We start from the raw sequence: 13,732 nt of genomic DNA, 5'->3' as shown, positions 1-13,732 counted from the left end.
CACACACACACACACACACACACACACACACACTCACTGAACAGACAGACACACTCACTCACACAGTCTCATTCACACACACACACACACACACACACACACACACACACACACACACACACTGAACAGACACACTCACACAGTCTCATTCACACACACACACTCACACACACTGTACAGACACACTAACACACATATTGTACAAACAATCACACAGTCTCATACACACACACACTGAACAGACACACTCACTCACACAGTCTCACACAGTCTCTCTCTCTCACACACACACACACACACACACACACACACACACACTGAACAGACACACTCACTCACACAGTCTCTCACTCTCACACACACACACACACACACACAAACACACACACACTCACACTCACACTCACACACACACACACACACACACACAGACACACAGACAGACACACACACACACACTCACACTCACACTCACACACACACACACACACACACACACACACAGACACACACACACACACACACACACACACACACGCGCAGTCTCATTCACAATGCGCATGAATAAGATTAAATGTCTCTCACCTGAGTCCGCTAGCATTGATGATGTTACTGTTAAACCACTGGATATTTGACTCTTTGTTCTTTATCTAGAAGAATATTTGGCCCTTTGTTCTTTAACGAAACACATTAAATTCAGCATCGTTTATTCTGCCTCATCTGCAGGAAACGCACTGTGTGTGACGTCACTTCCTCTGCTGCGCTTAACAACACACGTCAAAATAAAAGCCCCCCTCTCTGTACTCGCAGTTGTCTGACATTATAGAGTGGATGCATGAAAGTAGTCGCGTTTCTTTAGAAATGTTTGCTCAGTTTGCTCAGTTTATTGTGTAAATTAAGAAACAGAGAGGAGAGCTTCAGCTTTGCGTTTGAAGGGGAGGTTTGTCTAAAGGGCGCTCCGTAGCTGATCGCGTTACTATGGCGACCGCCGCGCGTCCTGATCCGCCTATAAACACCAGCCGCTGCCGCTGCTGTTCATGAAGGGTTCTGAACATGAGACTCGAGCAGTGACTCGTGCAGTGGATCAGACTGAGATCAGACATGCTGTCCAGCGCGCCGCCCGCGAGAAGCTTCCTTCAGAAACGCGTTGTGACCGAGAGAAAGTCTGAGGTGAGTCTATGTCTGTCCGAACTCTGTGTCAGTGACTCGGTTCTGTGAGTCTCTGTCCGAACTGTGTGGCAGTGACTCGGTTCTGTGAGTCTCTGTCCGAACTGTGTGGCAGTGACTCGGTTCTGTGAGTCTCTGTCCGAACTGCGTGTCAGTGACTCGGTTCTGTGAGTCTCTGTCCGAACTGTGTGGCAGTGACTCGGTTCTGTGAGTCTCTGTCCGAACTGTGTGGCAGTGACTCGGTTCTGTGAGTCTCTGTCCGAACTGCGTGTCAGTGACTCGGTTCTGTGAGTCAAGATTCAAATAGCTTTATTGGCATGGTGAAAGAAATCTTAAGAGAAAGAGTCTCTTTCCGAACTCTGTATCAGTGACTCGGTTCTGTGAGTCTCTGTCCGAACTGTGTGTCAGTGACTCGGTTCTGTGAGACTCTGTCCGAACTCTGTGTCCCTGACTCGGTTCGGTGAGTCCCTGTCCGAACTCTGTGTCAGTGACTCGGTTCGGTGAGTCTCTGTCCGAACTCTGTGTCCGTGACTCGGTTCTGTGTGTGAGTCTCTGTCCGAACTCTGTGTCAGTGACTCGGTTCTGTGTGTGAGTCTCTGTCCGAACTCTGTGTCCGTGACTCGGTTCGGTGAGTCTCTGTCCGAACACTGTGTCAGTGACTCGGTTCTGTGAGTCTCCGTCCGAACTCTGTGTCAGTGACTCGGTTCTGTACGTGAGTCTCTTTCCGAACTCTGTGTCAGTGACTCGGTTCTGTGAGTCTTTTTCCGAACTCTGTGTCAGTGACTCGGTTCGGTGAGTCCCTGTCCGAACTCTGTGTCCGTGACTCGGTTCGGTGAGTCTCTGTCCGAACACTGTGTCAGTGACTCGGTTCGGTGAGTCTCTGTCCGAACTCTGTGTCAGTGACTCGGTTTGGTGAGTCTCTGTCCGAACTCTGTGTCAGTGACTCGGTTCGGTGAGTCTCTGTCCGAACTCTGTGTCAGTGACTCGGTTCTGTACGTGAGTCTCTTTCCGAACTCTGTGTCAGTGACTCGGTTCTGTGAGTCTTTTCCCGAACTCTGTGTCAGTGACTCGGTTCGGTGAGTCTCTGTCCGAACTCTGTGTCAGTGACTCGGTTCGGTGAGTCTCTGTCCGAACTCTGTGTCAGTGACTCGGTTCTGTGAGTCTTTTCCCGAACTCTGTGTCAGTGACTCGGTTCGGTTAGTCTCTGTCCGAACTCTGTGTCAGTGACTCGGTTCGGTGAGTCTCTGCCCGAACTCTGTGTCAGTGACTCGGTTCGGTTGACTCTGACTGACTGCTGTGTTTTTCAGGCTGTGGGATTCGCGGATCTCTCGAGAGTCGTTCAGTTGCTGCAGGATCCGCTCTCAGTAAGACTCGGTTTGCTTGAATTATGCTTGAATTATTATGGGCTCGTTTTTCAGTTTCTCTCTTTTTTTCAGTCGTCGTTAAAAGAAAGACAGATTTTCATCTTGAGGAAGGTGGTAAAAAGATGCCAGCGTGGATTTGTATCCTTAAAGTTTCACATAGAAGAATTTGGCAAAATAAAAATAAAAAATGCCATTTTACAGCTGAAATGTGTAAGTGAGATGTTGTCTCTTCTGTACGTGTGAATGAGGACGAGTCTGGCCTGCAGCGCTTTATACAGCACAGGTCCACAACAGAATCAATGATGAAACTTCATCAGATATGAGACAAACTCAGATTCTCTGCAGAAGCCAATAGAGTCAATATTCAGATCAATTCACCACAAAATTGTATATAGCATGTTTATTATTTATTATTGTAACAATCACAAAATAAGAATATGCTCCCAAGCCGTCTCTGATTGGCTGGCGGTGGAAGCACGTCAGGTGTATTATGTAGTTTATAGTGTGAGTAATTATTTCTGGTGACGTCAGCGTCCTCTGAGGAAACTGGAGTCCCTGGAGTCTCTCTCCATCCACTAGAATCAGCATTTTCCAGCTTTAATTATAACTCGACGGGTTTCCATGATGTGATGCCTGTTAGCCTCAAGCTCTCTGTGGGATAATCTGCTGTTATTATATTGTGATGATGATGATGATGATGTGATAAACACTTTCCTTAAAATGCTCAAAATGTCAAGCTTTTGAGGGATCTCGCTGACATATGTAAGATTCTGAACCTCTGTGCTGAGAAAGTGGCCGATCACCCGGAGTATGCCAGAGTCCTCTGTGATCTACTGCAGATCTGCGGGTGAGGTTTCCAGTCTAAAGTCTTTATAGGCCATTGAGAACGGAAGTCTTTATGAACTAATCAATGCTTGTCTTCAAGTCTCCCCTTCCTGAAGGAGAAGGCGTCGGATGAGATGAAGTTCGCCGCTGTGGCCGCAGACTGTGTGTCTCAGATGGGTGAGTTACAGCTAACTCTCGTTCACCACAGAATGACCAGGAGACAATATTTCACATATAGAAAAGAAGAAGAATCTCTTGTTATGGCACTTTTTGCATTGTGACGTTCAGTTCAGGACAGCTTTCCTCTCAAATTCTCATTACCATAATGCAAATCATTATGTATTTAAAACATATTTTTATATATAGGCTTATAAAGCTATATAATACTGTGATACAGGTCAAATGTTTAAAATAATTAAGATTTTAATGTTTCTGAAAGAGTCTCTTCTGCTCACCAAGGCTGCGTTTATTTGATCAAAAAGGCAGTAAAACTGTGAAATAATATTATAATGTAAATCAGCTGTTGTCTATGTGATTATATAGTAAAGTGTAATTTATTCCTGTCATCAAAGCTGAATTTTCAGCATCATTACTCCAGTCTTCAGTGTCACATGATCCCTCAGAACATCTTAGGTTCCAATGAGGTGCATTGGACTCGAAGCCCGGGACGCACACTCGGGCCGGCCAGAACTGGGCTATCCACACCCTGAAGGACTCTCTCCTGAGCTCCCGGGAGTTGAACAACCACGGAAACTGTCCTCGGCCATGGCTGCAACCCTAGAAGAGCTGGACACACGAGGGAGAACCAGAGCCCCCGCGTGTCGCTGTTGGAGACTCAAATAGTTCCACTCCACATAAGCTCCACCTCCTCTGGGTGGGTCTCCATTCCCCGGGCCTCGACAGGAGTTCTGTCCCTGAATCTGGTGCCCAGGGGTTAGTGCTTTCCTGAGCCCAAAGGAGGATCTACATGCCAGTTTGCAAAGTGTGCGCGACTGCAAACCACCCTGATGATTTCTGTGGGCATCCGCCGATGTGTTACCTGTCCAGACAAGCACATGAGGCCCTCAGGTCTGGGAGGTGTTTCAATGCTTGAGAGACAGCCATCATCACCAGGCAATTGTGTGCCAAGAGAGATGATGACCCCTCCACAGACCCTGAGCTGAGTGAGCCTTCATGAGTGAGGCTCCATGAGTGAGCCTCCATGAGTGAGCCTCCATGAGTGAGCCTCCATGAGTGAGTCTCAATGAGTGAGTCTCAATGAGTGAGTCTCCATGAGTGAGTCTCCATGAGTGAGTCTCTATGAGTGAGTCTCCATGAGTGAGCCTCCATGAGTGAGTCTCCATGAGTGAGCCTCCATGAGTGAGCCTCCATGAGTGAGCCTCCATGAGTGAGTCTCCATGAGTGAGCCTCCATGAGTGAGCCTCCATGAGTGAGCCTCCATGAGTGAGTCTCCATGAGTGAGCCTCCATGAGTGAGCCTCCATGAGTGAGTCTCCATGAGTGAGTCTCCATGAGTGAGTCTCCATGAGTGAGCCTCCATGAGTGAGCCTCCATGAGTGAGCCTCCATGAGTGAGTCTCCATGAGTGAGTCTCCATGAGTGAGTCTCCATGAGTGAGTCTCCATGAGTGAGCCTCCATGAGTGAGCCTCCATGAGTGAGTCTCCATGAGTGAGCCTCCATGAGTGAGTCTCCATGAGTGAGTCTCCATGAGTGAGCCTCCATGAGTGAGTCTCCATGAGTGAGCCTCCATGAGTGAGCCTCCATGAGTGAGCCTCCATGAGTGAGTCTCCATGAGTGAGTCTCCATGAGTGAGCCTCCATGAGTGAGCCTCCATGAGTGAGCCTCCATGAGTGAGCCTCCATGAGTGAGCCTCCATGCGTCAGCCTCCATGAGTGAGCCTCCATGAGTGAGCCTCCATGAGTGAGCCTCCATGAGTGAGCCTCCATGAGTGAGTCTCCATGAGTGAGCCTTCATGAGTGAGCCTCCATGAGTGAGCCTCCATGAGTGAGCCTCCATGAGTGAGCCTCCATGAGTGAGTCTCCATGAGTGAGTCTCCATGAGTGAGTCTCCATGAGTGAGTCTCCATGAGTGAGTCTCCATGAGTGAGCCTCCATGAGTGAGCCTCCATGAGTGAGTCTCCATGAGTGAGCCTCCATGAGTGAGCCTCCATGAGTGAGCCTCCATGAGTGAGCCTCCATGAGTGAGCCTCCATGAGTGAGCCTCCATGAGTGAGTCTCCATGAGTGAGTCTCCATGAGTGAGTCTCCATGAGTGAGCCTCCATGAGTGAGCCTCCATGAGTGAGCCTTCATGAGTGAGCCTCCATGAGTGAGCCTTCATGAGTGAGTCTCCATGAGTGAGCCTTCATGAGTGAGCCTCCATGAGTGAGCCTTCATGAGTGAGCCTCCATGAGTGAGCCTCCATGAGTGAGCCTCCATGAGTGAGTCTCCATGAGTGAGTCTCTATGAGTGAGTCTCCATGAGTGAGCCTCCATGAGTGAGCCTCCATGAGTGAGTCTCCATGAGTGAGCCTCCATGAGTGAGTCTCCATGAGTGAGTCTCTATGAGTGAGTCTTCATGAGTGTGCCTTCATGAGTGAGCCTCCATGAGTGAGCCTCCATGAGTGAGCCTCCATGAGTGAGCCTCCATGAGTGAGTCTCCATGAGTGAGTCTCTATGAGTGAGTCTCCATGAGTGAGTCTCCATGAGTGAGCCTTCATGAGTGAGCCTCCATGAGTGAGCCTCCATGAGTGAGCCTCCATGAGTGAGTCTCCATGAGTGAGTCTCCATGAGTGAGCCTTCATGAGTGAGCCTTCATGAGTGAGTCTCCATGAGTGAGCCTCCATGAGTGAGTCTCCATGAGTGAGCCTTCATGAGTGAGCCTCCATGAGTGAGTCTCCATGAGTGAGCCTCCATGAGTGAGTCTCCATGAGTGAGCCTTCATGAGTGAGCCTCCATGAGTGAGCCTCCATGAGTGAGCCTCCATGAGTGAGCCTCCATGAGTGAGTCTCCATGAGTGAGCCTCCATGAGTGAGCCTCCATGAGTGAGCCTCCATGAGTGAGTCTCCATGAGTGAGCCTCCATGAGTGAGCCTCCATGAGTGAGCCTCCATGAGTGAGTCTCCATGAGTGAGTCTCCATGAGTGAGTCTCCATGAGTGAGTCTCCATGAGTGAGCCTCCATGAGTGAGTCTCCATGAGTGAGCCTCCATGAGTGAGCCTCCATGAGTGAGTCTCTATGAGTGAGTCTCTATGAGTGAGCCTCCATGAGTGAGTCTCCATGAGTGAGCCTTCATGAGTGAGCCTCCATGAGTGAGCCTCCATGAGTGAGTCTCCATGAGTGAGTCTCCATGAGTGAGTCTCTATGAGTGAGTCTCCATGAGTGAGCCTCCATGAGTGAGTCTCCATGAGTGAGCCTCCATGAGTGAGCCTCCATGAGTGAGTCTCCATGAGTGAGCCTCCATGAGTGAGCCTCCATGAGTGAGCCTCCATGAGTGAGCCTCCATGAGTGAGTCTCCATGAGTGAGTCTCCATGAGTGAGTCTCCATGAGTGAGCCTTCATGAGTGAGCCTCCATGAGTGAGCCTTCATGAGTGAGTCTCCATGAGTGAGCCTTCATGAGTGAGCCTCCATGAGTGAGCCTTCATGAGTGAGCCTCCATGAGTGAGCCTCCATGAGTGAGTCTCCATGAGTGAGTCTCTATGAGTGAGTCTCCATGAGTGAGTCTCCATGAGTGAGCCTCCATGAGTGAGTCTCCATGAGTGAGCCTCCATGAGTGAGCCTCCATGAGTGAGTCTCCATGAGTGAGCCTCCATGAGTGAGTCTCCATGAGTGAGTCTCTATGAGTGAGTCTCCATGAGTGTGCCTTCATGAGTGAGCCTCCATGAGTGAGCCTCCATGAGTGAGCCTCCATGAGTGAGTCTCTATGAGGGAGTCTCCATGAGTGAGTCTCCATGAGTGAGCCTTCATGAGTGAGCCTTCATGAGTGAGCCTCCATGAGTGAGCCTCCATGAGTGAGCCTCCATGAGTGAGTCTCCATGAGTGAGTCTCCATGAGTGAGCCTCCATGAGTGAGCCTTCATGAGTGAGCCTTCATGAGTGAGTCTCCATGAGTGAGTCTCCATGAGTGATCCTCCATGAGTGAGCCTTCATGAGTGAGCCTTCTTGAGTGAGCCTCCATGAGTGAGTCTCCATGAGTGAGTCTCCATGAGTGAGCCTCCATGAGTGAGTCTCCATGAGTGAGTCTCCATGAGTGAGTCTCCATGAGTGAGTCTCCATGAGTGAGCCTTCATGAGTGAGCCTTCATGAGTGAGTCTCCATGAGTGAGCCTCCATGAGTGAGTCTCCATGAGTGAGTCTCCATGAGTGAGCCTCCATGAGTGAGCCTCCATGAGTGAGCCTTCATGAGTGAGCCTTCATGAGTGAGCCTTCATGAGTGAGCCTCCATGAGTGAGCCTTCATGAGTGAGTCTCCATGAGTGAGCCTCCATGAGTGAGTCTCCATGAGTGAGTCTCCATGAGTGAGCCTTCATGAGTGAGCCTTCATGAGTGAGTCTCCATGAGTGAGCCTCCATGAGTGAGCCTCCATGAGTGAGCCTCCATGAGTGAGCCTCCATGAGTGAGTCTCCATGAGTGAGCCTCCATGAGTGAGTCTCCATGAGTGAGCCTCCATGAGTGAGCCTCCATGAGTGAGCCTTCATGAGTGAGTCTCCATGAGTGAGTCTCCATGAGTGAGCCTTCATGAGTGAGCCTCCATGAGTGAGCCTTCATGAGTGAGCCTTCATGAGTGAGCCTTCATGAGTAAGCCTTCATGAGTGAGCCTTCATGAGTGAGCCCTCATGAGTGAGCCTCCATGAGTGAGCCTTCATGAGTGAGTCTCCATGAGTGAGCCTTCATGAGTGAGCCTCCATGAGTGAGTCTCCATGAGTGAGCCTCCATGAGTGAGCCTTCATGAGTGAGTCTCCATGAGTGAGTCTCCATGAGTGAGCCTTCATGAGTGAGCCTCCATGAGTGAGCCTTCATGAGTGAGCCTCCATGAGTGAGCCTCCATGAGTGAGCCTTCATGAGTGAGTCTCCATGAGTGAGTCTCCATGAGTGAGTCTCCATGAGTGAGTCTCCATGAGTGAGCCTCCATGAGTGAGCCTCCATGAGTGAGCCTTCATGAGTGAGCCTCCATGAGTGAGCCTTCATGAGTGAGCCTCCATGAGTGAGTCTCCATGAGTGAGTCTCCATGAGTGAGCCTTCATGAGTGAGCCTCCATGAGTGAGCCTTCATGAGTGAGCCTCCATGAGTGAGCCTCCATGAGTGAGCCTTCATGAGTGAGCCTCCATGAGTGAGCCTTCATGAGTGAGCCTCCATGAGTGAGTCTCCATGAGTGAGCCTTCATGAGTGAGTCTCCATGAGTGAGCCTCCATGAGTGAGCCTCCATGAGTGAGCCTTCATGAGTGAGCCTCCATGAGTGAGTCTCTATGAGTGAGCCTTCATGAGTGAGTCTCCATGAGTGAGTCTCCATGAGTGAGCCTCCATGAGTGAGCCTTCATGAGTGAGTCTCCATGAGTGAGTCTCCATGAGTGAGTCTCCATGAGTGAGTCTCCATGAGTGAGCCTCCATGAGTGAGCCTTCATGAGTGAGCCTTCATGAGTGAGCCTTCATGAGTGAGTCTCCATGAGTGAGCCTCCATGAGTGAGCCTTCATGAGTGAGCCTTCATGAGTGAGCCTCCATGAGTGAGCCTTCATGAGTGAGTCTCCATGAGTGAGCCTCCATGAGTGAGCCTCCATGAGTGAGTCTCTATGAGGGAGTCTCCATGAGTGAGTCTCCATGAGTGAGCCTTCATGAGTGAGCCTTCATGAGTGAGCCTCCATGAGTGAGCCTCCATGAGTGAGCCTCCATGAGTGAGTCTCCATGAGTGAGTCTCCATGAGTGAGTCTCCATGAGTGAGTCTCCATGAGTGAGTCTCCATGAGTGAGTCTCCATGAGTGAGTCTCTATGAGTGAGTCTCCATGAGTGAGCCTCCATGAGTGAGTCTCCATGAGTGAGCCTCCATGAGTGAGCCTCCATGAGTGAGCCTCCATGAGTGAGTCTCCATGAGTGAGCCTTCATGAGTGAGCCTCCATGAGTGAGCCTTCATGAGTGAGCCTCCATGAGTGAGCCTCCATGAGTGAGTCTCCATGAGTGAGTCTCTATGAGTGAGTCTCCATGAGTGAGTCTCCATGAGTGAGCCTCCATGAGTGAGTCTCCATGAGTGAGCCTCCATGAGTGAGCCTCCATGAGTGAGTCTCCATGAGTGAGCCTCCATGAGTGAGTCTCCATGAGTGAGTCTCTATGAGTGAGTCTCCATGAGTGTGCCTTCATGAGTGAGCCTCCATGAGTGAGCCTCCATGAGTGAGCCTCCATGAGTGAGTCTCTATGAGGGAGTCTCCATGAGTGAGTCTCCATGAGTGAGCCTTCATGAGTGAGCCTTCATGAGTGAGCCTCCATGAGTGAGCCTCCATGAGTGAGCCTCCATGAGTGAGTCTCCATGAGTGAGTCTCCATGAGTGAGCCTCCATGAGTGAGCCTTCATGAGTGAGCCTTCATGAGTGAGTCTCCATGAGTGAGTCTCCATGAGTGATCCTCCATGAGTGAGCCTTCATGAGTGAGCCTTCTTGAGTGAGCCTCCATGAGTGAGTCTCCATGAGTGAGTCTCCATGAGTGAGCCTCCATGAGTGAGTCTCCATGAGTGAGTCTCCATGAGTGAGTCTCCATGAGTGAGTCTCCATGAGTGAGCCTTCATGAGTGAGCCTTCATGAGTGAGTCTCCATGAGTGAGCCTCCATGAGTGAGTCTCCATGAGTGAGTCTCCATGAGTGAGCCTCCATGAGTGAGCCTCCATGAGTGAGCCTTCATGAGTGAGCCTTCATGAGTGAGCCTTCATGAGTGAGCCTCCATGAGTGAGCCTTCATGAGTGAGTCTCCATGAGTGAGCCTCCATGAGTGAGTCTCCATGAGTGAGTCTCCATGAGTGAGCCTTCATGAGTGAGCCTTCATGAGTGAGTCTCCATGAGTGAGCCTCCATGAGTGAGCCTCCATGAGTGAGCCTCCATGAGTGAGCCTCCATGAGTGAGTCTCCATGAGTGAGCCTCCATGAGTGAGTCTCCATGAGTGAGCCTCCATGAGTGAGCCTCCATGAGTGAGCCTTCATGAGTGAGTCTCCATGAGTGAGTCTCCATGAGTGAGCCTTCATGAGTGAGCCTCCATGAGTGAGCCTTCATGAGTGAGCCTTCATGAGTGAGCCTTCATGAGTAAGCCTTCATGAGTGAGCCTTCATGAGTGAGCCCTCATGAGTGAGCCTCCATGAGTGAGCCTTCATGAGTGAGTCTCCATGAGTGAGCCTTCATGAGTGAGCCTCCATGAGTGAGTCTCCATGAGTGAGCCTCCATGAGTGAGCCTTCATGAGTGAGTCTCCATGAGTGAGTCTCCATGAGTGAGCCTTCATGAGTGAGCCTCCATGAGTGAGCCTTCATGAGTGAGCCTCCATGAGTGAGCCTCCATGAGTGAGCCTTCATGAGTGAGTCTCCATGAGTGAGTCTCCATGAGTGAGTCTCCATGAGTGAGTCTCCATGAGTGAGCCTCCATGAGTGAGCCTCCATGAGTGAGCCTTCATGAGTGAGCCTCCATGAGTGAGCCTTCATGAGTGAGCCTCCATGAGTGAGTCTCCATGAGTGAGTCTCCATGAGTGAGCCTTCATGAGTGAGCCTCCATGAGTGAGCCTTCATGAGTGAGCCTCCATGAGTGAGCCTCCATGAGTGAGCCTTCATGAGTGAGCCTCCATGAGTGAGCCTTCATGAGTGAGCCTCCATGAGTGAGTCTCCATGAGTGAGCCTTCATGAGTGAGTCTCCATGAGTGAGCCTCCATGAGTGAGCCTCCATGAGTGAGCCTTCATGAGTGAGCCTCCATGAGTGAGTCTCTATGAGTGAGCCTTCATGAGTGAGTCTCCATGAGTGAGTCTCCATGAGTGAGCCTCCATGAGTGAGCCTTCATGAGTGAGTCTCCATGAGTGAGTCTCCATGAGTGAGTCTCCATGAGTGAGTCTCCATGAGTGAGCCTCCATGAGTGAGCCTTCATGAGTGAGCCTTCATGAGTGAGCCTTCATGAGTGAGTCTCCATGAGTGAGCCTCCATGAGTGAGCCTTCATGAGTGAGCCTTCATGAGTGAGCCTCCATGAGTGAGCCTTCATGAGTGAGTCTCCATGAGTGAGCCTCCATGAGTGAGCCTCCATGAGTGAGTCTCTATGAGGGAGTCTCCATGAGTGAGTCTCCATGAGTGAGCCTTCATGAGTGAGCCTTCATGAGTGAGCCTCCATGAGTGAGCCTCCATGAGTGAGCCTCCATGAGTGAGTCTCCATGAGTGAGTCTCCATGAGTGAGTCTCCATGAGTGAGTCTCCATGAGTGAGTCTCCATGAGTGAGTCTCCATGAGTGAGTCTCTATGAGTGAGTCTCCATGAGTGAGCCTCCATGAGTGAGTCTCCATGAGTGAGCCTCCATGAGTGAGCCTCCATGAGTGAGCCTCCATGAGTGAGCCTTCATGAGTGAGCCTTCATGAGTGAGCCTTCATGAGTGAGTCTCCATGAGTGAGCCTCCATGAGTGAGCCTTCATGAGTGAGCCTTCATGAGTGAGCCTCCATGAGTGAGCCTTCATGAGTGAGTCTCCATGAGTGAGCCTCCATGAGTGAGTCTCCATGAGTGAGTCTCCATGAGTGAGTCTCCATGAGTGAGCCTCCATGAGTGAGCCTCCATGAGTGAGCCTTCATGAGTGAGCCTCCATGAGTGAGTCTCCATGAGTGAGTCTCCATGAGTGAGCCTTCATGAGTGAGCCTCCATGAGTGAGCCTTCATGAGTGAGCCTCCATGAGTGAGCCTCCATGAGTGAGCCTTCATGAGTGAGCCTCCATGAGTGAGTCTCCATGAGTGAGTCTCCATGAGTGAGTCTCCATGAGTGAGCCTCCATGAGTGAGCCTTCATGAGTGAGCCTTCATGAGTGAGCCTTCATGAGTGAGTCTCCATGAGTGAGCCTCCATGAGTGAGCCTTCATGAGTGAGCCTTCATGAGTGAGCCTCCATGAGTGAGCCTTCATGAGTGAGTCTCCATGAGTGAGCCTCCATGAGTGAGTCTCCATGAGTGAGTCTCCATGAGTGAGCCTCCATGAGTGAGCCTCCATGAGTGAGCCTTCATGAGTGAGCCTCCATGAGTGAGCCTTCATGAGTGAGTCTCCATGAGTGAGCCTCCATGAGTGAGCCTCCATGAGTGAGCCTTCATGAGTGAGCCTCCATGAGTGAGCCTTCATGAGTGAGTCTCCATGAGTGAGCCTTCATGAGTGAGTCTCCATGAGTGAGTCTCCATGAGTGAGCCTCCATGAGTGAGCCTCCATGAGTGAGCCTTCATGAGTGAGCCTCCATGAGTGAGCCTTCATGAGTGAGTCTCCATGAGTGAGCCTTCATGAGTGAGCCTCCATGAGTGATCCCCAGCCTGTGAGGGAAGCATCCTTATGTGTTATGGTATGTTCACACCAAAAGCAAAGCGTATATTTGCATCACGTTACTCGTCTACTCCAGGTACTGATCCTGAAACCTGGGAACTGATCCTGAATGACAGCCGTTTCCAGCGCTACTTGAGGATAATTGACAGGTGCCCAGTGCACGGACTTGTCAATAAGCTGTTAACTGATTTGACGCGATTGAGGCGAATATCGAACGTTTGCTGCAACTGTGTCGCCTAATTCGCGTCATTTCACGTCTTTGCATTAACTTTGTATGTAATCTACTCGCGCAAATAATTAAATTTGCGTTTGGTGTGAACAGCTCCCAGCACAGGACCCGGGACAGGATCCAAGGCTTCTTCCACATCCCCAGTGCACAAAGCACCTGTGCATAACCCTGACCATGCAGAACGGGTCGGCCCTCAGGGAGCCCCCTGGTCTTGAGCCACCCCTGGAAAGGTCTTGTGTACAGCAGGCCAGAAGGTTGCCATCAGACCTAACAGTCTTGAAACTGTTTGACAGTGAGCGACAGGCCTAGCTTTATCTTGCTCACGGCTGTGAGGATGGAATCAATACGGGCAGGAGATAGACGTGCCAGCATCGTCATCGTATCCCACACCACGCCTGAAGAAGTGGTCCTCGATAATAAAGCACACTAAAAGGAAATCATTCTAATGTGATGATTTGCTGCTCAAGAAACTTTTCTGATTATTGTCAATGTTGAAAACCATTGTGCTGCTTCAGATCCAGGCTTTTGATTGATAGAGTAAAACAAAGAACTGTATGACAGTAATGAGAATCACAATATATAATGATTAATAAAAGCGCAAAAATGTAAACTTTTATAAGTAAAATATTTTGAAGGGTTTACTATG

General features: G+C 50.3%; 2 protein-coding genes across 3 annotated transcripts in view; one reads left to right on the top strand and one right to left on the bottom strand.

Moving 5' to 3' along the window:
• Positions 1-745, bottom strand: part of kdm1b (lysine demethylase 1B) — a 47,281-nt gene extending 46,536 nt beyond the window's left edge. The window contains exon 1 of one of the 2 annotated variants that reach the window (XM_081376586.1): positions 586-745. In XM_081376586.1, the coding sequence (XP_081232712.1) occupies positions 586-601 (16 nt within the window). In that variant the 5' untranslated portion in view covers positions 602-745. The remainder of the gene's footprint in view (positions 1-585) is intronic. The other variant, XM_081376585.1, reaches the window with a different exon arrangement.
• Positions 746-770: 25 nt separating this feature from the next.
• Positions 771-13,732, top strand: part of cfap69 (cilia and flagella associated protein 69) — a 29,305-nt gene continuing 16,343 nt past the window's right edge. The window contains exons 1-5 of the mRNA XM_081376180.1: positions 771-1,170; positions 2,475-2,531; positions 2,604-2,669; positions 3,269-3,378; positions 3,457-3,533. Coding sequence (XP_081232306.1) covers positions 1,102-1,170; positions 2,475-2,531; positions 2,604-2,669; positions 3,269-3,378; positions 3,457-3,533 — 379 coding nt within the window. The 5' untranslated portion in view covers positions 771-1,101. The remainder of the gene's footprint in view (positions 1,171-2,474; positions 2,532-2,603; positions 2,670-3,268; positions 3,379-3,456; positions 3,534-13,732) is intronic.

The sequence above is a fragment of the Scardinius erythrophthalmus genome, assembly GCF_964197995.2.
Source record: "Scardinius erythrophthalmus genome assembly, chromosome: 10".
NCBI classification, from domain to species: domain Eukaryota; kingdom Metazoa; phylum Chordata; class Actinopteri; order Cypriniformes; family Leuciscidae; genus Scardinius; species Scardinius erythrophthalmus.
Note: the sequence above shows the minus strand (reverse complement) of the source record. Positions and strands in the feature narration are given on the sequence as shown.